At 35.6% G+C, this 25031-nt stretch overlaps 2 protein-coding genes across 2 annotated transcripts in view; both read right to left on the bottom strand.

Annotated features, from left to right (window-relative positions):
• The window catches only part of ero1b (endoplasmic reticulum oxidoreductase 1 beta), a 16736-nt gene extending 1891 nt beyond the window's left edge, over window positions 1–14845 (bottom strand). Inside the window, exons 1-15 of the mRNA XM_016677769.1 lie at window positions 14360–14845; window positions 10493–10612; window positions 9276–9359; window positions 8850–8891; window positions 7987–8069; window positions 6908–6981; window positions 6432–6552; window positions 5900–5946; window positions 4357–4368; window positions 4246–4272; window positions 3447–3539; window positions 2407–2653; window positions 1531–1600; window positions 934–1020; window positions 69–202 (exon numbers count right to left, since the gene is read on the bottom strand). Of these exons, the coding sequence (XP_016533255.1) occupies window positions 69–202; window positions 934–1020; window positions 1531–1600; window positions 2407–2653; window positions 3447–3539; window positions 4246–4272; window positions 4357–4368; window positions 5900–5946; window positions 6432–6552; window positions 6908–6981; window positions 7987–8069; window positions 8850–8891; window positions 9276–9359; window positions 10493–10612; window positions 14360–14524 (1406 nt within the window). The 5' untranslated portion in view covers window positions 14525–14845. The remainder of the gene's footprint in view (window positions 1–68; window positions 203–933; window positions 1021–1530; window positions 1601–2406; window positions 2654–3446; window positions 3540–4245; window positions 4273–4356; window positions 4369–5899; window positions 5947–6431; window positions 6553–6907; window positions 6982–7986; window positions 8070–8849; window positions 8892–9275; window positions 9360–10492; window positions 10613–14359) is intronic.
• A 79-nt stretch (window positions 14846–14924) lies between these two features.
• slc22a7a (solute carrier family 22 member 7a) lies at window positions 14925–24153 on the bottom strand. Its single transcript, XM_007564661.2, has 10 exons — window positions 23214–24153; window positions 21840–21943; window positions 19330–19484; window positions 18831–18999; window positions 18624–18747; window positions 17725–17834; window positions 17271–17485; window positions 17060–17168; window positions 15896–16102; window positions 14925–15156 (listed from the first exon to the last, which is right to left on the bottom strand). Exons 1-10 carry the CDS (start codon window positions 23577–23579, stop codon window positions 15057–15059), a joined length of 1659 nt encoding a protein of 552 aa, XP_007564723.1. The 5' UTR covers window positions 23580–24153; the 3' UTR covers window positions 14925–15056.
• Window positions 24154–25031: the final 878 nt, after the last annotated feature.

The following is a 25031-nucleotide window of genomic DNA, read 5'->3' as shown; positions in this document are numbered from 1 at the left end:
CAAAGAAAGATTACACTGAGCCAACTGGACTGTTTAGCCACACAGCAACGGTTGCTATGGGAACCTACCTGCCAAAGGCGTTCATTAAAGCCACTATTTCCTGCCGGCTGAGCTGGAAGCCCTTCGACGGGCTGTGTTCTGATAAGTTCTGGATCTCCTTTTCAGAGAAGAGGATCTTCAGAGCCGTGCCCAGACCCTGAGTCTGCACGCAACAGAAAGCTGATTAAGTTGGCAGAAAAAAAAACTTTTTACACAGATTAGAAGAAAATTATTGACATATCATCAAGTCAACTGTTTCTACAACCTGAACTCCAGAAAAGTTAAAGTGAAAATTAAAAGATGTTCCAACCACATGAACCAACATTCACAGCAGAACATAAAGAGCATAATAAATGTTTCAACTGAAAACCTATATAATACTTTACACTTGGGCTGGATGATTAAACAATAAAATCAATACCACAATGGAGTATTAGGGCCAGGCTAAAAAAAAAAAAAGAGAAATAAGTCATACTATTACATAATATTTTTGAATTTATGCTCATATTACTACAACTTTAGTCATGTATTACTTTGACTTCATTCTCACAATGTTATGAGTTTATTCTCAAAATACTTTTTATTTTATTCTGAAAATATTTTGACTTTATTCTGGAAATATTTTAACTTTATTCTCCAACAACAAAATGTAAATTAATTAATTTATTTTTTTTACCCTGGCCTTAATAGTCCGTCATACTATACACACGTGATCAATATGAATAGAAAATACGTCCGATCGAATTTTACTAAACTCTGATCCAGAACCGCACAGCATTCTGGGGGATGTAGGCAGAGGAAAGGCTTTAGCTTCACAACCTCTCTGGTGGCATCAACTCACTCACTTATTTGTTACCTAGCAACAACCTAATGAGTAGAGAGAGAGAGACTGACCTGCAGCTTTCCCCAGAGCCGACACTTACTGCAGCCCACACAGTCCATAATCCGGGAAATGTTTTTGAAATGGAGCCGGAATTCCTCCTGAATGACAGAAAAGGAGGCACAGATGTTCAGAGTTAATTTATTAAGCTGGATTTATCGGTAAATTAACTTATATTGTCATTTTCTAGTCACATCAACCGTTCAACATGACTTTTAAAATAAGTATTGTTCACCTAGACGACCTCACAATGCTCACATGTTCACAAAAAGATGCAAAACTCTGCAGACAAGTCTGGGGTAAGTCACTTCTCAAGAACAACATTACATATGGAGGGTGAAGGGGGTTATGTATGGAGCTGCCTTTTGCCCCTCTGAACTATCAAACATAATCCTGTTACGACTAAGATCTTCCTGGGGGATTGTAGCTGCCTGCCCAGGTCGACTATCATGGCCCACTGCTGTCAGGGGAAAGGACTTTTAGCGTTATTCTCTGGCAAGGAGAGCTGCTATTCTCTTGACTCATCACAACTGAAGTTGCTTTTCAAACCAAATTTACGACTACCATGCAAACTTATTTACTTCTATACTTAATGTAGCTTTAAGTCTCACCTTTAAAGTCTTGGCCTCTATTTTGTGTCCGGCAAACATGGACTTTTCATCAAAGTGCATTGGGAAACTTCTGGAAGAGGAAAAAACCAACAACTGTAAAAACAGGCTCACAATATCTAAAGCAACAGCAATTAATTTAGTTATTGATTAATCTATGAATTATTCTGACAATTGAATAATATGTAGATTATTCAATTGTCAATAAAAATTGGACAATAAATATTGGAACATCCTACAGATTTCTCATTTAGCCCTTTTTACACAGCTCTAGAAATACATTAAGAAAAAAAATATTCCTTCTAAGTAAGAAAATAAACATTTTATTACTTAAAATGCAATGATGTGGCATTTGTAACAAAGGACGCATTTGCAGCTAAAACGATCAGCCATTTCTGCTTGACGTAACATCAATACAGTGTAGAGCTGATTTGGAGATAATTTTTTAGATTAATGGATTAATAATTGGATAGTAAAAGGTGCCTAATAGTATTTTTTTTAAAGGAAATTGGACCGTGTGAAGCTAAAACTAGGTCACTTGAGGTATTTTGGGTAGAATATATTCACAGAAAAATAAGTTGTTGTTTTTTTATCTTAAATGCAAGATGTCTACATTTTTTGTACATTTTCAGCTTACTACAGCTTTGATGGTGATGTTTTTTCAGCAAATTATCTTTTTTATAGTTTATCTGCTCCAGTAAACAATTAGCTGATTCATCACAATTAATAATTTCAGCCCTAATCTGCAGCTTCTGAAGAGGATGCAAGTTGAGAAAATTAGTAGCCTTGTGTCAATAATTACCAGCACGTCTGCATGAGATTCCACAAATAATGCACGTTGGTATCAAAGCTAGTGGAAAGTCTGTGGAGATTTCTTACTTGATCTCATTAAAAATCTGCAGCAGCAGCTCTTTGGTTTCTCCGTCCTCCTCAGAGCTTCCAGTGTACAGGTTGACGATCGCTCGCTCGAAGTATGGCGCCACCTTGGAGAGAGCGCGCAGCTCTATGAGGTACAGGAAGTAGAGGTTCTTCAGCCGCCTCGTGCCCTCGCCCTTTGTCTCTGCCGTGTCGAAGCGGCGGCGAAACTCCTGGATGTTTGGGCCCCACGCCGGACGGCCCCAGCCCTCTGACATCACAGACAGAAACCCCTCCATTTAAAGGTCATTATACTTAACCAAAACTAACGAAATAACAAAAAATGAAATGGAGAAAAAATGTCATTAACTGAAATAATTTATAGGGAAAAACTACAACTAATTGGAAATATAACATGTTTATAAAACTAACTAAAACATACTGAAATTACAGACATAATATTCTTCTTTTTTGTGTTTATCAATCAATTTATTAGCTTTCAAACTGATATGAAACAGATATTTTCCCCACACAAGCAGTTTACGTCAACTGTAAACTTTACGGCATCCCATAATCCTCCTGGCAACATTTATGCTAGTGTGCAAAATGGCGACAACAAAACTTGAGAGAAAACACCAGTTGGTTATCATTAGACTGAATAGATTTTTTTAAAAACGGTGTCTTCTGTTGAGTGTTCATTAACCAATCAATAGAAACATAATCACAATACAATATTTTGACCTTTAAGAATTCTCCACCTAAACACAAACTAAAACTACCTCTGTAAATACTAAAAAGTAACCTAAAACTAAATATTTAACTACTAAAAACTAGCAATCACAGTGTAACAACTGAATTACACAAAAACTCACAACAAAATAAAGGTAAACCATAATGAAAAATCCAAAACCATTATAACCATGCCCCATATAATTAGTTGGCATTCATAACATGAATCTGCTAAGAAAGTCTTTTCTTGGAAAACAAAAAAAGGGAAATAAATTATTGTGAATCTTGTGGATTATGACTGGATTTAGTGTTTTAGGGTGTGTCTATGTTCATACCGTCCAGCAAGAACTCTGCACACAGGTGGATGTTGATGCTGCTGTGGAGGCCCGAGATAAGTCGGTAGAAAACTCTTTTTTCCAAACACAAGCCTGGACAGAAAGAGCGTTTGTTTAGTTTCATCAAACTGCAAACACCAAAACTATGTGGGATTAAATTCAAACCATCTAAACTAGCTTCTCTCTGCCTACTGCGTTATAAATGATCATATTAAGAGCCTGCAGAAATGTGATTGTGAATCTCTGTAGCTTCCAGCTTGATGAAGTGACTCATAGAAAATACTGTCAGGGAAATGACTGTTAGCTTTTGGCAGAAGTTGGCAGCTAAAAATTGTACTCAAGTAAGAGTAGAACCACTTCAATGTATCTTTATTCTAGCAAAAGTTAAAAGTCGCCATCCAAGAAATTACTCAAGTAAAAGTAAAAAAAAAATATTTGGTAAAAGGTAACTGATCAAAACACTTAACATTCAAAAATTACATAATAAAATACATCAAAATATAAAGCTATGTAGAAATTTGGGTATTTTAAATATCAAAATTAAAATAATTAATATAGATAACATAATTACAAAACCAAGCAAAATAAAAATGTTTCCAAATCTGTTTCTTTCAATATAAAACTCACAAAACTTTAACAAAAACTGCAGGTGTGTGTGATGATTGTTCTTCTTTCGGTGAAGAGAATCCAGACATTTTACTCAAATAAGAGTAGTGGCACTTTAAAATAAAATTACTCTAGCAAAATTAAAATGTGGCAATGTGAATCAAATAAAATTACTAGAATTAAATGAACTGACCTTCCAGCCACTTGTAAAAGCCTTCCCCTGGCATCCGAAACAGAAGAAAAGATGCTTAATCTGAGTTCACAATTAAAAATGACGTGTTGTGCAGCCAGTTGTTTCACTCACCATCATCGTCTCCTGAAAACAGAGCAATAAAGAAAATAAATTTACATTAATTTCATTAAAACAATAAAATTTAATGAGGAATGTTTCGTTTTGTGGTGGCTGTTTTACCCCCATGATGCATTCATGTCAAAATGTACATTAGACTACTAATGTATGAACAAACTACTCGGGTTTTTCTGTCCAATCCAACTAGCATCCCTAACTCTTGTATGCATACTGTTACTAAATACAATTTGTCAAATGATAAAATCTAATTTTAATCACCTTTAATCAAAACCCCAGTATAAACAAATTATAAACCCTGGGCTGACCCAGGGTTTATAATCTCATTGAGATCTTTGATTTTACTGACTGCTGTCCCCTGCTGAAGTGTTTTTTTTTTTGTTTGTTTTTTACTTGTCTCTGACCAGAACAGGGAAATTAAAAGTCACTGAATAACTCTGAACATCTAATATGTGCTGATTTTCTGTTTATGTTGAACATAATATGTTTCCTCAGTAAAGGCAGCACTAAAATTGTTAAAATGACCACCAATTTTCAGTATTCACAAGGCCAGAGATTCTGCTCCAGTCTCAAATGAACATGGTTTCTGTGGCAGTGCTGTCCATGGTGCTGAACTTAAATCAAGTAAAAAGCTAAATATTATTTTTGCGCTGCTCATGGTGGCAGAATGTAAGAGCAGCTCTGTTGCATTAGTTCTAATAATTTTCTAGACTTTATTTTTTTTTATGAGCTTTGGACAGTTATTCTCTTTGGTTCTGAATGCTGTGCAGCTGGAAGGATTTTTGCTCACATCTTTTTTTACTTTTATGTTTGGGCAGTTATGATGCGTAACCATTTACTACTTGGTGCATCTGGTTACAAATAAAAACAAAAGTTGTGTCGTGTTGGACATTATTACTGTTTAGTTTTCTTTCTAATGGGTCTTTCAGAATATTACTGAATCTCTATTAGTGTCACTTTATTATTTAAATTGTATGTTTGCTCTTTATGGACCTGGCAGCGTTTCATTAAACTGTTTTTTAGTTTGCATCCACTCTTCTTGTTTACTTGTTTTTTGTTTTTGTTTTAGAGTTTTAAGAAAGACCAACGTTAACCAATCTCTGACGCCGTGTGAGATTCCCTCCTGTCTCAAACGCTCCATCAACATCCTGGTCCCCACAAAGCGCTCCGTTACAGGACTAAATTACTCCAGACCTGCCACACGGTTGGCTGTGGTCATGGAGTCCTTTGAGCGACTGGTTCTGACGTCACAGGCCCCCTGCAGGCCTTGCAGTTTCAATACTTAATTCAACAGTTAATCAGATGATGCAGGTTTACACTTCATCCTGCACCAACACCACCATCCAGGCACTTCAGCCTGAATGTGACCTAGCATGTTTTTGTTTTTGTCCATTAATGTAACTGAGTTTGACTTCATGAATCAACAAAATAAGTTGGTTCTTTTTTTTATTATTGAATGTTCTGCCTGTGTCCATCAGGTGATTTTAAACCCAGTTTCCCAGTTTTTGCCTTCCACTTCAAACACTTAGACTTGACTTACCTCTACTGGGAGCCAAAGGGTTCAGAGGTCGGTACACTGATCTGGGTCTGCCACAGAAAAGAAAACATTTATTAAACACACACAGACAAATAAGAAAAACTTAGTTTTGTTGTCAAACATCTAGCTCACTTTAGATGCCTCCCTGTGGCTCTTAACTTGCTTAATAACTGAGCAATATTTTAAAATGTAAAATTGTAACATTGCCACCAAAAAATTGCATTTATTGTGCAATAATAATGGATGAACTAGGATGCAAACTACATTGAAAGAAATGTCTTAAATTTGGAAACAAAATTGTAATTTTTGCTCTGTAATTTTAAAATCTAAGCAGGTTTCATATGTTATGCGTTATAAAAACAAGCCATTTGGTTTTAAAGTCATGTTATGTTTGTGGCTCTAAGCAAATAGCAAAATTAGCTCTTGGGATTGTAAAGTTTGCAGACCCCTGATCTAGCAGATTTGCTTTCTGAAGCTAAAATTCAGCCTGAACCCTGAATGAAACGTGACAGCACTAATGTTTGGCTGGTCTCACTTGAAGCAGTTTTCCTCATAGATGCTGTTCCAAACCCTCCATGCAGAAGCCCCTTTATAGCCGGTGTATCGCTCTGGATTCAGCAGCAGATCCACATACTCTGCATCTGGAGAGGTTTCATCTGAAATAATCCATACAAGGTAATATATAAATGTTTTGTGGTTCTTATTTCTCCCACCAATAAAGACTTTTTTGCTACAAACATTACACCCTTTCACACCTAACTACTTCCACATACTTTCAGCTAGAAATGGCATTCAAACTTTAAAATATAGTAATATCCCTTAACTACTTTTGTTTATTTCAGCTTTTTCATATCTTTTACAGATTTCATATTAGACACAGATATTACACATATTAGCGTCAACCGAATTATTTCTGTTTGCTGAACATCTTAGTGATGAGAGACAGAATATGTCAGAAATTATTTATTAATGTCTTCATTAATTCATAGGCGAGAATAAGAAGGATTTTACCATCTAGCTCACAGAAGTGATCCTGAGCATCATCGTGCCTCGCCCAATCAGCAAAGGCCTCTTTGCTCTGGTTACTGTAACAAAGACAAACTTAAAATGAATGAAAAGAGACCTAGTGAATGCATCGATCATTAGAGATCCCAAATGTTCAAAATGTTCAACCAGTGAAAACAGAAACGAGACACTTTGATGAGCAGAACGTCATTAAGATCAGAGCTGAACCCAAAACATGTTGGAACATTTAAAGTAAGTTACCCTATATCCCCATTAAGGCTCAATGATTAATCACAGTAATCTTGATGAATCAATTATTGAAATAATTGTTTGTAAATTAATTGCTAACTGAACTATACAGACTTAAAAAAGGCAATTTGCTGGGAAAAATATATACTCAGAGCAGTAATTAAATCCAAACTGTACAAAATATATTTACATTTTGCATTTAAGATGAGGAAAAAAAAAACATTGTAAATATGTTTTACACAAAACTCCTCAAGTTGCATTGTTTTTAGCTTCACCCAGTTCAAATTTACTCAAGGAATGCCATGTAATTGTATTTTAGGAAATATCAATTTACTTATTTAAAAATGGAATTGGTTTATTTCCATATTTTAATGAATTGCCAATATTGTATAGAAAACTTAAGTAGCTTAGTGAAAAATCTGAAGAATGTGCCAATTTATACAACTAATCATCAGATTAATCAGATGAACAGATTAATCGATAACTAAAATAATCACTAGTTGCAGCCATATTGGCTTGTAAAGGACGCAGACCTGAGAAACTAGCAGTTAGTCTTCTATTGTTTGAGGATGATTTCCCTTTTCTATAAACTCACTGCCATCTGGCATCAGTTAAAGGAAGTATTACTAATAATAATATCACAACGCTTCACTTAAAAAGGTCATTGTTCAGTTTTAGGGAGCGCTAGCTGTGTCAGGGTCCAGGAGACACAGGTACTTGTTTAACCTGCTTCTAAAATCCCTTTGCATTTTGAAAACGGGGTACGCAGCATCTCCAGCAGGAGTCTGACCCCTGACCTGCAGCAAACAGAGGAGGGTCAAGGTGCGTGGTCTGACCTCAGGGTGCTGTTGATGGCGCCGAGTTTATTGGCCTGCTCACACTCAGCCTCATCCGACATTGTGTTGGCTGCCTGGGAGTACTGAACACACACAAGGAGGTAGCATGTGTTAGCATGAGCTAACAAGCAGAATTTCAACACCTTTAAGTAATCAGAAACTGCTTCAGCCTGTGAGTAATTTCTATTTTACAAAAAAAGAACAAATATTTTTGATTTTCAGCTGTTTTGCCTGGACAAACCGTCAAGATTTGAATTTTAATATCCCACCCCTTTTCAAGAATTTAGAGAATGAATCGTTTTCCACCATTATAAAAACAAACAGCTGTGATAATGAGGCTGAAACATGCAGTCTATAAATATTTATATGAATTTATTTAAGGCCCATCATGAACACTTTCATTTGCTTGATTTAGGTTTTGTGAGAAGAGAAAGTGAAGACGATAGCTTTACTTTTTTTTTTTTTTTTTTAGTTTCTTCCTAGAAGAAGAAACCTGGAAATTCGGGGTCACCAATGGCAGTTTTCCGGCCAGTCGTCAATCTGTCGATGTTTAAAAACCCTGACATTCGAATTTGCCCAATGCTGATTTTTTTTGTCTGAAAAGTTGAAAACTTAGCAACTTTGTTGTTGCTGTTGCTAAGCTGTCAACAGTGGGGTTACGATTGTCAACTTGTGCAGGTGCAGATGTGACTTTGTTAAAGAAATTAAATGAAATTAAGAAAATCAGGGTTGATTTAAAAGTTTCCTCTGGCTTTTTCGTTCTCTAGAATCGATGTGGTTCATTACAATTAAAACAGCCGAATCAGACGGCTAAACTCTGCGCACGGTTGTAAATAGAAATTTATTTTAAGAGGTTTTCTTACCTTGTTGTAATTTCCAGACTTGATGCCAATAGGAACTTTACTCTGCAAAACCAACATCAACAAAGTCAGCACCATATTTTTTATTTCATTCATTAATTTATTTCAAGAGACAAAATGAAACAAGCAGCCATCTGAACATGAGAAAAGATCTGCATACATAACCAAGAACACAATAATTTGCTTGTCACTACTTTTTTGTTTGAAAAGGAGTAAGAAGAATTAACTAGTTCTTCCCCTTATCTAAATTTAATAAAATATATCACTTACCGACTCTAATTATGAAAAATTTGTAATTAAAAACATAACTAAACTTCAGCAGATCAACTGAAAATTGCATGTAGTGATAACTTGCATAGAACTAAATAGTGGTATAAGTTTCCAGTTCATCTGACTGAATATGTGATGCGAGTGTGGGTGAACTCTGACCTCTGGGCAGGGCTCCACATGGCAGTCTTTGATGGAGCAATGTCCATCATCGGGCCAGAAAGGACATGGACGCTTCAGGTTCACCTGGGAAAAAGCAAACATGGAGTCACTGCGTCTACAAGACATTCTGGTGATCACGATGGCTTCCCAGCTAGAATTCAAGACTCACTTAACTCTACAAGTACACTACGCTTGGCTGGATATATAAACGGACTCAATGTGCAGAACTGACATGGAGGCTCTTTGTTTTAAAAAAAAATAAACATGGAAGTTGGTATGGAATTACAAAAGACAGAAAATATTTTTAAAAAGGGGTTTTTATTTCAGTAATCCCCTTGTATTAGGGCCAGACTACAAAATTGGTTGTTTAATTATGACAACATAGTCATAACAGTAGCAGAATGAAGACGCAATTTTACCAGAACATCTCAAAATGATGAGAAAAAAAATATTTTTGAAGAAAAAAGGTTTCTGTAGTTATTGGGATCTAACTTCAGCAGCTCTGCGGTTCTTTCTTTGAAATATTCAGCCGTTTGCTCAATTGTTTCAAAGTCCTGCTGCTGATAACAATTTGATGATGATGTGTTAAAATTTTTTCCTCATCTGTAAAACAGATACCAAAGTATAACTTCAAAAGATGCTCAACACACAGTTGATATTTTGTTATTTTTTATGCAGGAGTTTTCGTAAAATTATGACATTCTCCCAATATTACAACTTTATTCTGGTAACAATAAACTCATTATTCTTGCATTATTTTGAAACACGCTTGCCAAGTAAGATGATAGGCTTCACTCTTAACCATGGAATCCCAAAGAGCGCATTAGCGAGAAAAAAACTGTAGATTTTTTAAAACTTACATCTTGAAAAACAAGATTAATCGAATTATCCTGGATTACAGGCATACTTTTACCTTTGTTTGAATTAGTATGCTCCCACTTATCTTAATGCTATTACACCTGGATTTTCTCACTCTTTGACAATAAATTATATTTCTCTTCTATTTTATTAGTGATAAAACAAAACAAGTGTGATTTCAAAGCCCATGGAAATGCAAAACACAACCTCTAAGCTCTTAGGACGTAAACCTTTAAAAAATAAACAACTTTTTATGCCAGTGACGAATGCAACGCCTTCCATTGATTATATTTATTTCCACCTGCTGGATAATGTTTATAGCTCTGAACATAAATTACACTGATTCATAATCCGCTTACCTTGTAGTATCTGAAGTAATCTCTCTCCGCCAGTTTCTTGATGCGAGGATAAATCTTGAAATTGTTGAAAACGTCAATGCTTTCAACATCACAGAAGCAGTCATCGAGAACCCCTGTGAGCTAAAGCAGAGCACAATAAACAAGGCAAATTAGCTGAAACTTCCAGGAGATTTATTTACTTTCTAAACGTATTGTTGTTTTTTTTAAGAAAAGTTCATAATAAACTTTAAATCCTACAACAGTAGGTTGATCAAGGCCCATGAAATGTCATAATGTCCTAAACATCTATGAGAATGATAAACTGGAACACAATAGCAAGTGACATATTTAGGAAATAATATGCAACTAAAAGAACTGTGAAATTCTAGCATTTAATTTACCAAAAGAAGAGATGGAGGAGATATGAGCTGAGTTGTGTTGCAACAGCAGGTTTGACACACAAACCACCACCAGTTTGAACCATCATTAATACTTTCAACACACAAATGTGTTTTCTTATCGGAGCCCAGAAAAACTAAAAGAAATCCCCTTCGATCAAACATGCTAACGCTGAGGTGAGCCTCAACTGCAACAAAAACCTAAACCAGAGAACATTAAGACGTCCAGCAAATGTTTAGAGAAGGTTGTATAGTTTTCTTTCTTATGAAAATCTGCTGTAACACACCCAGGTCTGGGTAAACAGGTTGCTTTGTTTCAACAAGTGATTTAACAAACTAGAAAGCAATTCATCCAAATTGATGCTTAAATACCTGACTCACTGTTTGAGATTAGAAGAACAAGGCTAAGAACATTGTCTGAAACTTAAGAAACAAAAATTGCAATAAAATATACATAGATGAAAATGTTTGCATATGGAATACATTTTTAAAAATCCAATACTGAAATTATGAAGATTAATTTTATTTGTACAGGTAAGTTATTCACACCCCTGGAATATTTCAATTTTAAATTATTTTAATTATTTTGGTTGAACCACTAAGTTTGACTTTGTCAGAAAGTAACAACTTAAAAAAAAGTGTTTTGACTTTTGTTAAATGTTCTATTAAATCAATTCAAACACTTTATTAATCCCAGAGGGAAATTAAATGTTGTAACTCATTTTATCCAAGTTTCTGCAGAGTTGCTGTAGATGCCAATGGCTGTAGTCAGGAGTTTTCTCCTGTAGCAGTCAGTGCTACAGCAAAGCTGAAGAAGCCTCTGATTAAAGAGGCTTCACAACGAGGATGCACAGTGTTTCAAATAATGCAATCTTTCTCAATAATGACGTAAATCTCTTTATTAGCATTATAACAATAAAACACTTCATATAATTGTGGACCATTCTTTGAATGTTTTCAATATTTTGATGCGTTATCTTTAGGAATGAGCTTAAAGCAGTCACTCAAATTTCTCTATGTAGTTTCTCTATCAAATCAGGACTTTGACTGGGCCTCTCCAAAACATCAATAATACCTTCTGGTAAAATGAAAAAATAACATTTGACCTAACTCTTTAAGAGGTACCAATTTACAACAACCATCAGTTTTTATTCAGAATTATAAACGCAAATTCATCCTCATAAACAAACATTTCAATATGACCCTAGTTAAAGTAAAATGCAGTCAAATTCAGTTTGTAATACAAATGATGGCTTAAAAAAAGGCAATCCATCTTCCGGAGAGAACATGTTTAAAAAGCAGAAAAGAACGACTCGGTTTCAACACACAGAAACTTCCAGAAACCCTGAAGTGATCAACATGTGGTTTGAGTGGAGTAAAACACGGAAGAACTGTCTTTTTATAGTAATGAAACTAATTGAGAAACAGAGATAAACTGATAAGGTCTAAGGAAGTGGTACGATTTCTAAGATGATGAAATACATTTTTGTATTTTGTACTTTTGAGAAGTGAATGAAAGATATCCTAGAAATCGGCTACATATTGTATTTAAAGGGGATTTCCTGATCAAACAGCAAGAAAGTTCCTCCTTGGATGCTCTAGTACAAATATGACAAACCATGTTTTAATTCTATATAAATGCAGTTTTTTTATGCATGGAGAACAATTTTACAGAATCTTTATAAATCATTTGAATTAGTTTCACAATTATCTTCAAATTTATGACAAAATGTACCTGAAATTTAAAGTTTAAGGCATTTACAATGAAAAATGTGTAATGGTTCCTCAAAAAAAAAAGAAAAATTATTCAAAACTGAAACATATTTTTCCACAAATACACAGAAGCATTTCTAAACAGCCAAATTTGTGAACAGTGAACTGAGATATCAAGATACTAAACCCCTGAACAAAATCAAAGCGTAACATTTTTCAGTTAGTTATCTTTAAAATAGTGGAATGATTACTTATATTCCCTTTAAAACCTACTTTCTAAGTGAAAAACAATGTATATGCATTTTCAAATTTTTGATGTAAACAGAGCAGCAGCAGGACCACATACAGCTTATTTTTGTTATTCACTGTAGAGAAGAAACACTGAGATAATCTCATCAAAAACTTTTACATTTATGCGATAATCTTCAAACAAGAAAAGCTTTTGAATTCCTGGTCAGATATACGTTGGCTACGCTGCGTCTCTGGCAACTTCTACTGCCTGAATTTGCATCAGATGAAAATCAGTGAGTGAGTGCATTACTGGAAATACTTCCACAGGTTGAAATTATTTACTGAGGTTTCAAAAAGTAACGTACGTTACAGTCATTTTTGTCGACTCACAGGTCAGGTTAGTGTTTCATTTTCAGAATCAAACTGATTAATTACTCAAGAAGCTAACATATGTGACCAACAAGGGATTCTATTAGACCCAAATGAAGAACTATAAAAAGTTTATTAAGCGGCCATATAATAGTACCACATTAAACTCTTTATGAAAACTCAACTTACTTTTTTAGTTGGTTTTTTAGTTGTTGTTGTTTATAAAAACAAAATGTTGAAATTAACTAATGTCTGAATTTATCTTTTAGGAATTGGGAAATAAACTTACAAAACAATCTAAAGACAGCTTACAATAACATTTGTATAACTAGATATAAATAGCACAGGTGTAGCAGACACTCAGGAATACCAGTTTGTCTTGTTATCGCAACAGAAGCATGAAAAATTAAAGTACAGCTGACCTCTGAGTGCAGCAGTCCACTGAAAGCCAGCACCATAATAGAGTACCCAGTTGTTCTCAGCATCATTTCCTTCTTCTGATATTAACAAAGTTTCCCTTTTGGTGGTGAAACTGCTCTCCATATGCTGGGGCAGAGCAGAAGTGCGTCTGTAGGCAGAGCTGTCATAACTAACCAAAAGCTCAACCCCTGATACGGTTCCACCTCCAAAACAACCAAACCCCGCCTAACGGAAGTGCTCTGACTGTAGTTTTAGGGGGAACTGTGCCCTTTATATAGCAGTAAAACACAGTAGAGTAAAAACTACAAATCCCATGAGCAGGCACAGGGCAAGATGCGGAAGCAGCCAATGAGAACACACCACGATTTGGACTTGTTCGTGGGAGTGAGACCTGTTTGAGCTGAAATTAAAAAAGCATTACACCCACACAAAACCCGAATGCTGTTGGAGACAAAAACAAGGCTTTGTGTGGCAGTGAGGTGGCTCATGCACTGAAGAGTTGCTGCAGCACATCTGGATCAGAGGTTCTGATCCAGAACTGCTTCTTTCGATTAAGCAGAACTGAAGTTGGGACTTAGAAAAGTTGCAGGGTAGCAGAAGACCAGAGATCCTGACCTGCACCGTCAATATTTGATATACAAAATGCTGCATGGAGACAGAACTGAAGGTAGCAACGTAATAACACGCAATTCTGGATAAAAACAAATCTATTTTCACATAAAGCGGCTAAAAAAACCCGTTTGTAGGGTGTCCTTACATGACAGAGGCAGCTCTGATCCGCACTGTCCGACTCGCTGCTCTGGTGCTCGTTGTGCTGCGTTTGGGGTCTCCCGCTGTTCTGTTGAAACCAACCAAAAACTAAGTTCCTCAGAAAGCAGATGGACAGCAGAACCCAGCAGGCTTGTGCAGTTATCCTCCACATCCCTCACGGAGCTGCGCTGTCAACGATGGACAAAGAAAAAAACAGACTTCCGCCTCTCTCTGTTCGACTGCGATCTATGGGATGTTAGCCACCGGGCTAACTCTAGCTAAAACTGAAGAGTCCGCTCACACTGCATAAAAACACACAGAGGCACGCTGAAAGAACAAAACATGTCTTTCTAAGTCTGTGGCCACCAAATATCCATCTTACTTTCGATTAAAACAAACAAATACACTTCTTCCTTCCGGAAAAACAGTTCCCATCGTTTTTCTTCTTCTACGCTGCTCTGCTTTCTTCTTCCTGTTTTTTTTTTATTGACGGTTGCCAAGCAACGTTTTGGTGCGCAACCGCCACCAACTGGAATGGAGTGTGGGACGGGATACTAAATATCTACATAAGTGTAAAACTACAGAATGCAACTTTTATTCAGCTAATAATCTCAATGGTCTGGTTCGAAAAAACCTAAACATTACAATGAAAATCCAAAAGCATCAATTTACTAAATAAATCCACAGCCAACAGAAATCACATTTTAATAACAAGCTGCAAGCTGTGGTGCTTTGTCTTCACAGTTGAGTTGTTTCAACTGAATCTCTTCATCTTCGACTCCCTCTGCATCACTTTGTATGTGCCTGTAAAGAAAATAAGAGCAAAGACAAAGTGATACATTTGAAATAATAAAAAAAATTAAGAAAAGCTAAAAACTATGATGCATAAAGGTAAATTCTCCTGCACAGCTCTGTAATCATTATTTTAACACTCGTCATTTTTTGTGTCACAAAACTATAATTAATCTAGGTAAACTGAAAAAAGTATGTTTTTGTCTTAACAATCTTGGTTTATTTCATACTGAAATGATGTAATGTTTTTAAGGAAAAGGCATTTATGAGTTCAGCAGGAGATTCAACAATTTATGGATTTTTATTTATTGATTGATTTTATATTTTTATTTTTTTGAGAAACTAAACTCCAAATTATTCCCAGAAAACCTTCCTACTCTTAGATTTTTCTGTACACCAAAATTTGAAAGAAAATACTTTGTTCCTTAACCCACACAAATACCAGAGTTTTACACCAGAGGTCTGAAAGGTCAACAAGCCACCTGACATTTACAAAATCAAGCAAATTTGGGGTCAATCAACTGAGCTATAAATATTTCAGCTCCCCAAACCAGCAAAATAATAATAGTAAAATTAAATTATATCAATTATGCTTGATTTTGTTAGTGTTGGAGCTGGGGGACAAGTTATTATTTAGTGACCTCTGGAAACATTTTTTTATTATAATGGCACAAATGAACATCACAAGCCTGCACGAATGTAGCGTAGTTGATTGACGCTATATTTCAATCAGCTGTGGACAAATGCAAACCTTCCCTCCTCAACATCGAGAATATTTTCTGGCAGATTGATGTTTAGCGTTTCTGGAAGGAGAAAAACTAAGCCGCCACTGATGATTCCAGTCCCAGCGAAGATCACAGGAGGCAGAAGAAGCCAAACATCTTCCAGCAGCATGACCATTGGAGCTAAGGAGCCTCCCAACCGACAGAGACAAGAAGTGTAGCCTAAACCACATTGCCTTCACACAAAAAAGAAAGAAAAAACAGGTGTTGTGAATTGCTTTTCTGACTAAATCTGACTAAATGTGTACTGCCACAAAGCTCACAGTGTTTTTTGACCTTACACAAATATGAACTAAACTTTGACCTGTGAGAAGCATTCCAAGAATGACTGAATGCAGTGTAAAGTGCTTTAGAGTCCTCTGGACTTGATAAAGCAAGGTAGTATGCATGTAGGCTATATGTTAGTCTTAGCTAGCAGATAAAAGCTACATTAGCTAAGCTAATTTTGCTAGTTTGTCAGTAAACACAGACTTTTATCTTAGTATTACACAAAGGTGGGTAGAGTACCAAAATTTTTAATCGAGTAATATTTGTAATGTACTTATATTTTTAGGTTGGAAAGGAACGAGGTGAAAGCTACTTCTAAGCTTGTGGCATTTTTATTGTTGACATAGCAACTGCGATGACAGTTAATTATGGAAAGTAACAGTTAAGGATGCCTAAAAGATGGCAGGTAGCTAATAGTGACTATGTACACTAAAGGTTTGAATTGTAAGCTTAGGATGACGGGTGTTACGGAGTGAAAGCTTCTTATGTATATAAAGCTCGTATGTATTTTACTGAACCTTTCTGTTCAGTTTTTATTGAAGAGAAAAACGGCAACAGCTGATAATGGCAACAGCTGTTCGTAACCTAGCAACCAAAAATCAACAAAAGCAAGATAGTGACAAAACAGAACCAGATCCTGTTAAGCATTCTTCAAAATAAAAGACTTCCTCTATTCAAATAAACCATGTCTCACACTTAAATATATTCCACTTCACCTTTGTAATTATATACAATCATGTTCAATACAATTAATAATAATCATCATGTAAATTATGCTTAACATATGATTGTAAATCAGTCACTTATCATGCAAAATATACTGAACAAAATATAAATATAAAAAAGTCACAACAACAGGAGTTTACCTGAGTACAGTTGGATAGAGTTCAGTTGAGTAGAGGAATGCTGTGGTAAATGCTGCCTCAGAGAAACCTTTTGCCACCACAGCAATGCATGTTCGAATCACAGAGTACTCTAAAAGGAAAAAGTCACATTTCTGAACATATCCATGCACAGGTATTTATCCAGCTTTTTTTTCCATATGTCAAAGACAAACAAAGAAGTAAATAAATTAACCTAAAGGTATGACAGTGTTTATTCCAATCAGAGCTCCTGTTATGATCAGAAACCATGCCTGGCCGTTCCGACGGCCAATTACATCCAGGATGAAAAAAGTGAGGATTTTGGCTGGGACTTCAATAGCACCATAGATGAACTGAGTGAGGTAGATGCTGACACCGAATCCTGAGATCTTGAAACTGATCCCATAGTAGAGGAAGGAAACAGCAAACCTTCAAATACAGATATAGACATAGTCAGACTTTATTGTCATTCAGATGTACATTTCAAATGTACATTTTGAGCAAAATTTTGGTGCAAGGCTCCAGTAATGCTAAAATAAATAAACAAGTAATTTAATAAAATGGTTAAGTTAAAACTTTACAGAAACCTGCACCACAGACTGCAGTAGTGCTACTAGTTGTAGTAGTAGTAGTAGTAGTGGTGGTATTGTTAAAGGTTGATTTAGTACCAGGACAGCCCAGAGAGGAAAGTGATCTTCCTTAGCTGAGGGGTTCTGATCAGGTCCAGGTAGGTGTGGTTCTTCTCTGCCACTTCAGTGACGGTTACCTTCCTTAGAACCTGAAACAGCAACAGAGTTGATCACCGATTTGTCTGATTATCAGTTGATTTATTCAGGTAGAACATTTTAAGCTTAGCTAACTTTGAAACGAGAACATCAAGTTGAATCAAGCATCACTCTGATATTGCCTACACATCAGGGCTTTACACACATACACACAGATTAATAATTTAATTTCAATGTTTTTTAATCCTATCAATATCTGCTTCCTTTATTACACTTAATTTGCTTAATTTCTTTTTCAAAACTGATCTGCATATGCTTTAAAAAGGGAAGTATTATGTGTTTTCCAGGCACTTAATGCCGTTTTATAGTACAATCAAGTAATTGTTACTTTCCGTTTGTATAAAAATGCTACATATATCAAACATGACTTGATTGTGTAATTTGACACCTTCAAATTGAGCTTCTGTCTCTTTAAGAAGCTCCTAATCTCTCTGATACTCCACCTTCAGCACGTCATGACAATAACGCACGTCATTGTATGTTAACAACCGTTCTTATGAAAGTTAGACTGAGAAATAGTTTGTGTGATAAGCTCAGCAGATGCGTAGTCCCATCAGAAGTTTGCTAACTGCTGCTACTGCTAGTTTGAAGGAGCTGTGTGGGGGAAGTGTGAGGAATGGTTGCTTTATAAGAGCAACATTTAGGCACACTGAATGGTTGTAATGGGAGATTCAAGGATGTCTCAAACATGCATGAAAGAATCAAATCAACACTCCAGTTATGTTTTTGATGAGGGAATAACATTATAACATAACATAAAGCAAGAAAACGTTGATCTTTACCTCAGTGTCCAGTTTGGTTTTGCGTTGATCGGTCCTGTTCATTTTAGCACATTGAACCAAATACTTTTTTGCTTCCTCTGTCCTGCCGTTAGCCAACAACCAGCGAGCGGACTCAGGCAGCCACCTGAAGGAAAACAGAGATTACTGTCTCTCATTCTTATTGAAACAAAAACTACAACTGCTAAAGAGAAGAACAAAATATCGCACCAACAACAGATGATGGTAACAGCGCAGGGAACAGTCACTGCCAGTGTTAGATGCCTCCAGTCTCGTATAAAATAGGCAAGTAGAGCCAGAAGCATGTTTCCAACGCTCCACGACAAACTCATAATGGTTCCCGTAAAGGTGCGGTGCTTTATATCTGTCCACTCAATACCTTAGCGTGTAGATAAATAATGGACAAATTCAATTTAGCACTGAGAAACTCTATAATTATCTTAATACCCATAAAACATGACCAAATAAATGATTTTAAAAAATTATTTGAATAAAACTGTTAATGTATAATCTGCTGGTACATTTAAGTAGCTCTGTATGAATTTTAAAGTTTGAACAGAGGATAATACTAAATATATACAGTATATGACTTCAAAATATTAAGTGTATGACCCTTTTTTGCCTTTTACTTGCACAAATTAGCTTGTACAATGTTTAGAGTTTGTATTTAAAGCCTGTATATTTATTTGATGTGAAATGGCGTTGTTACCAAGGACTATTCCGATAATCGACAGCCCACTGAGGGATAAGCCGGAAAGTGCTCTGGAAATGACAAACATGACGTAGGATGTAGACAAGGCAACGGTAGCTCCAAACAAGGTGGAGGCAATTAAAGCCACCACAAGCATGGACTTTCGACCAAGCCTGCAACATACACAGAACATAAAACACAAGTTATTATCAGGAGTAGCAACAAGTTTGAATTGTATTATTTTTTCAAACCTCATTCAACAGAGACTCAGGTTCATTTATGTATTGGATTTAAGTAATAACTGCAACATTATCCAAAGTGGTCAAAGTAGAATGACGCGAAAATAAAGAAAAAGTCAATAAAAACAGAAGACAATATGCTATAAAAGAGTAAGTTTCAGTGCTACCTTGTGCTTTAAAATCAGATTAAAACTATTCAAGAATATTGTTTCTCAACATAATAAATGACACCTGCAGCTTAACTTTACTCCTCAGTAACGCGCAGTAATGTGCATTTTTGTAGACAGTGAAACTGTCTACAAAAACAGACAGAACAGAACGTATTTCTCAATAAATTGGTACTTTCTTGTTTGCAACAAGATGCTGCAAGTTTCAATATATGTACTGCCATTGCTGCAAACTTATCCTAAAGCAACATCAGCCACTTTGCAACAGTTTGATGTTAGGGGGTGGTCATCATAAGGAAGATACCAAAACCACCGTACCCATTTGGAAACATCAGTAGTATCAATAACAGGATTCTTTGTTTCATGAGACTTTCACAAACTCACAGAGGTCTTCACATGCATCTGTTGGTCATGCACCAGAGGTTACTGTAGTTGTAGACAAACACTAACACAAGTTTCTGATAAAAACAAAAACAAACAAAAAACAGTGGAACTAATTAGAAATGACCAACAGCTAATAGTTTTTCCATTATACTGTTGACTGAACCATTGACCAGCATCTCCACACATAAATGCAGCTTTACTTAAAATCAGAGCTTTGTTCTGCTGGATCATTGTGTGATAACATACTGCAGCTAAGTGAAGACAGAACATTCATCTTTGGTTGTGAACAACTTTGAATCCAGGAGTCAGTTATATTTTTCTATAGTATTTTTTTCTTCTATTTCTTATTTTTTGTTTGTTTTATCTTTTCACTCTGGACCTTCTTATGTGTCTGGGCTAAACATGCAAAACAACTTATCAAAATACTTATATATATATATAATACATTAGATAATTTAATGTATTCCAAATTAGTGGGATTAGGACTGAAATAGATTAATTGTGATTAATCAATTATTGAAATAATCGTAAACTGAATTAGTAATCGATTAATTGTTAATTGGAGAATACAGAGTGAAAAAGAGGCTGAAAAAACTGTAATTGTAATAGATAGATAGATAGATAGACACGTGTGCACATCGAAAGCTTCTTTTTCTACACCTCAACCACATTACAAGTAAACTCAGCATGTCCGAAATAAACAGAAATAAAACAGTTAGTGTGTTACCGCTCATGTGGATCCAGTTTTGTAATCACTGGTATTAGGTATTAGGTAACTGGCAGTTAGTTGTTTGATTCTCATTGCACAGCCACGTGTGCACCCATTCACTCATAATGCTGTTTTATTAGCAAAGAGGCAGCTGACATGTCTTGAACAAAAGTCGCTACTAAATACACAAAACACATGACAGCTGTGTGGAATTGCAATTTTTTATTGCTTGGATGACTTTTTAAGTAAAGATATTTGATTTAGCACACACATACACCAATTTATTAATTTTCTGCTACATTCTCCTTTACTCGAAAATCTCAGTTTTGTAATATGACTGATAAGGTCATGTTACACACATCGTGTTTACTGAGAGTGCTAAGATTTCTGTGGACTGTAGTAAAATGCTGCAATGCACCTGATTCATCCCTCATTTTTCCACAAACAATGGGATAGTATTGTCACTTTGCTTTTTAGTTTTTCCCATAATTTTTTATTTCTAGGTTCCTCTCTTTTTTATTATATGATCATACAATATAAAATACTTTATTGTCCCTTTGGGAAAGTCTGGCCTCAAAAGGCCTGTTTATTGATATGTAAATGAAAATAAACACAAATCTTTTGATCAAAATTATCTCCAAGTTTAAAAAATGTCTCAAGATGTCATTCTGCTGGACTTCAAAATCCAAAAAGGAGAAAAAGGACAACAAAAAAGAGAACACAAATAATTGAGAATTACATTAGAAATAAATATGGTTATTAGCTCCTGGAGTACTTTTGGGAAATTATTTAAGATGTGAAAACACTAATGAGTCGGGAATAAAATACGTTTAACAGTAATTGTTATCTTGCAGCAAAAAGGTTCTGAGTTCAAATGAAGAAAAGAGAAAAAAAATTATGTTGAACCTTAATTTTGTTAGTTTTAGCTGAGTGTTGCAAATATTTAAAGTCTGAGGACTATACTGAAACTGTAATTTACTTATAAAATTATTATTGATGTGTGTAATTAAGTGTTTTGGATTAACTTACTTGTCTGAAAGCTGTCCAAAGACAATGGCTCCAAACATCACTCCAAGAAAGAAGTAGGTGGCAAGTGCATGATTCAGTTGCTTGTCGTTACACACCAGATCCCACTTTAAGGAAGCAGAAATGTTTTAAAGTGTGTGACCCAACTTTTCAGTTTCTTAATTGATGATCTCTTTAGGTTTCAAATTAATTTTGATGTCTGTTTGCCCGTTCGGTTTGTTGATCGGGGACATGAACAGTCACCTGGTCTGAATGAAGCTGAGGAAAGGTCAAAGGTTATAAAACTCCTGAATTTAAACAGAGTTAAAATAAAGTGACACCAAAAACAAGTATACAGATGCAAAAAACAAAAAAAAAAAACAAAAAAAAACATAAAATAGATTTGGGTCATCTTACCTTTTCACTTCTTCATGAACTCAATTTTTTTATTTAAAAACACTTTATTGATCATATAAAGAGAAACTATGTTGCTTTAATTTATATTTTTCAAAGTTTTTCAATGAGTTATTGTACAGACTGAGTGTAGGATCTCCTGTAGCAGTCCGTATTACAGCGGCCTACAAAAGACACTATGTTGTTGTACGTCTGTCTCATGTAAAAGATGCTGATTCATGACTTGCATTGCCATTTCATCCACTCCTACTTCCATTACTCTTACAAATCTTGACTTTTGATTTAATTGTTTGCCTTAATTAAGAATTTTCATGAATTATGGAGATACATTTTTTCAGAAATAATAAAATTTCCATCCACCCATGCCAGAAAACAGGGATTTGAACCCAGGTCATTCTTGTGTTAGAATTCAAATCTTATAGGTGATAGTGAAAAATATTGTGCTTTAAAACATTTTACTACACTTTATTTATGTTTAATGGGATTCTGGTCCCCATATAAATCAGTTAACAAAATAAATGTAAGTCACATCCTTCTGGTTGATATTCATTCAAATGAAACAGTGAATATGTAGAGATCTGCAAAATTCCTTCATAGAAAGTTCATGCCCAGTTCAAATCCTTTATTGTCCCACAAAGGGGAAATTTGTTCTGCAGCCAGGCATTTCAAACAACATAAAAGTCCATGGACGATGTTAAAAACAGAAAAACAGAAGCACCAATTCATGAGTGGATGAAGTGGAATTTTATTTCATAAATTTGGGGAGCTGATTGGTGTGAATACAAAGAAGTTCTTTCATCTGTCAGCTGTGTCTCAACTTTTATATAATTCAGTATAAATTATCAACTAACCGGATCAACTCAAACTCAATTCTCTCACATTGATTAGTTACAAGCATTTCCTGTTAACATTAAAATGTTTCTTCTGCTGAGCTTTTATGAAAGAAATAAGCATTTTTAAAGTTTTAATTGATTCAAATTTTACCTCAGAGGCCGTCGTAGAGCTAAATTGTGATTTGTCGTAGGTCCACCCATCGGGACAAATCACAGTCGTGTTCTCCCGGCTGAGGTTGCTGGTTTGTGGGGAGTTGTAGACTCTGCAGGAGCTGAGAGAGCCGTCGTCGTGCTGGGGGATCCAGAGGGCCAGAGTCTCAGGGTCAGGGGACCAGGCGCTGTCATTGCTTTTCTCCAGCTTCCTCAGGGAGCAGTGGTGAGGCGGGGTGGCAGAGATGAAGTTGTGCAGGAGAAAGTGGAGGGGAAGAATGGCACGAGGCAGACACAGGATGGACAATATGAAAAACTGAAATCTGGAGAATCCACCGATGTCGCTGAGTATCTCTTCAAACCTCATGTTGACAGGATGGAGAAAAAAAGGATCAGGGTGCTCTGCTGATCAGATCTCTTCTCGCTGCCTTATACGATCCCTTATTTACAGCATGGGGGGGGCACAGTCAGAGGGAGGGTCTTTTTAGGGAGGTGAGGTCTGCTCTGTTTCTGTCTGCCTTAAATGCACACTTATTCATTATGAACATATTGTATTAATTTATGTTAGTTTATATATGCAGGATTCACTTTTAACAGAAATCCTAAGGATCATTTTAAAGTTTTCACACTTTTAATTTAGAAATAATTACCAAATCTGATTTTAATTCAATTATTCAACATTTTTTGGTTGGTTTTTGCCCCAAAGCAACCTCTACAATCTACTTCTGTAGATCTGTAAAGGTTCTTGAATTAGTTTAGCAGAAGACATCCCAAGGAATCAAATACAAATCCATTAGTTTAATATTAGTCATGTAAGAGTGAAACTCTTTCATCGGATTAGGATGTCAGTACAGTGCCTGGTATTATAAGAGGAACCAAAGTCAAATTCCTAGTTTCTGTGCACAAACTTGGTTAATACAGCTAACTTTGATACTTTGCAATAAACTAAATGCCATAAACATGTTGCATTTTCTAGGACTGTCCTTTTATATTTTTGGCATTGTCTCAAAGTTCTGTGAAACACATTCTTTTGCATGTTTTTCACTATTTACCTTTACATTCTTTATTATTTGGTTCCCATGTTCCACTAACTACCACACAGACTCATTGTGGTGTAGCTGTTTGACTTCTGGATCTTTCATTCTTCCTATATATTCACATGAGTTCCTGTGCTTACAAGGAAATTGACTGAAACGTGAAATTCAATTTGTCAAGTAAATGTAAACGAAAGCGCATGACGAATGCTATTCAGGACTTGGTCACAAGTGTAGTGTTTTTCAAAGGTACTCAAAGAACCCTCCTCCACCAGTTCAAGAAAGTTGAAACCCGCCATGTTGATAATAAAATCATCTCACATTAAATACCCATTTAACAGTTCAAATGCACTTAACAGCATACAGCTGATAAAGACTGGGGAACAGCAATCTTTATAAGTGCAGCTGATCAGGTATGAAGAATAATACGCATGTTTTTGTAACTATTATTAATTTTTCTATCTTCACAAAGACTTTGTGTTGACTTTTCAAGGAATTGCTAGTTAAGGCCCCAAACAGGCTTGGGCCGCCCCTCTGACCTTTGTTCATTGTCCATTCATCTCTATAGCCTAACTCTGACCAGGATATGCCTAACCTAAAACCTAACCTAAACTCAATTTACATCTTCATCCTAAAGTAGTATTTGTTGGGAAAATAGGCCTTACAACGTGAAAAATGCTAATGTATGAAATTAAATTAAATTAAATTAAATAAGCAGATCTATTTGAAAAATTAAAGATCTGAGGGGATTTATATTTGCCATTATTTTGAGGCTAGTAGACCTA

The sequence above is a fragment of the Poecilia formosa genome, unplaced genomic scaffold, assembly GCF_000485575.1.
Source record: "Poecilia formosa unplaced genomic scaffold, Poecilia_formosa-5.1.2 Scaffold164, whole genome shotgun sequence".
Taxonomy (NCBI): Eukaryota; Metazoa; Chordata; class Actinopteri; order Cyprinodontiformes; family Poeciliidae; genus Poecilia; species Poecilia formosa.
Note: the sequence above shows the minus strand (reverse complement) of the source record. Positions and strands in the feature narration are given on the sequence as shown.

What these genes read in the sequence shown, in the direction of transcription:
- slc22a7a (XM_007564661.2), bottom strand. Translation starts at nt 23,579, where the DNA reads ATGAGGTTTGAAGAGATACTCAGCGACATCGGTGGATTCTCCAGATTT. An exon ending in GCTCTACGACGGCCTCTGAG is followed by an intron (nt 21,944 to 23,213) that starts GTAAAATTTGAA and finishes GCTTCCTTAAAG; the next exon opens with TGGGATCTGGTGTGTAACGA. An exon ending in TTTGGACAGCTTTCAGACAA is followed by an intron (nt 19,485 to 21,839) that starts GTAAGTTAATCC and finishes TGTATGTTGCAG; the next exon opens with GCTTGGTCGAAAGTCCATGC.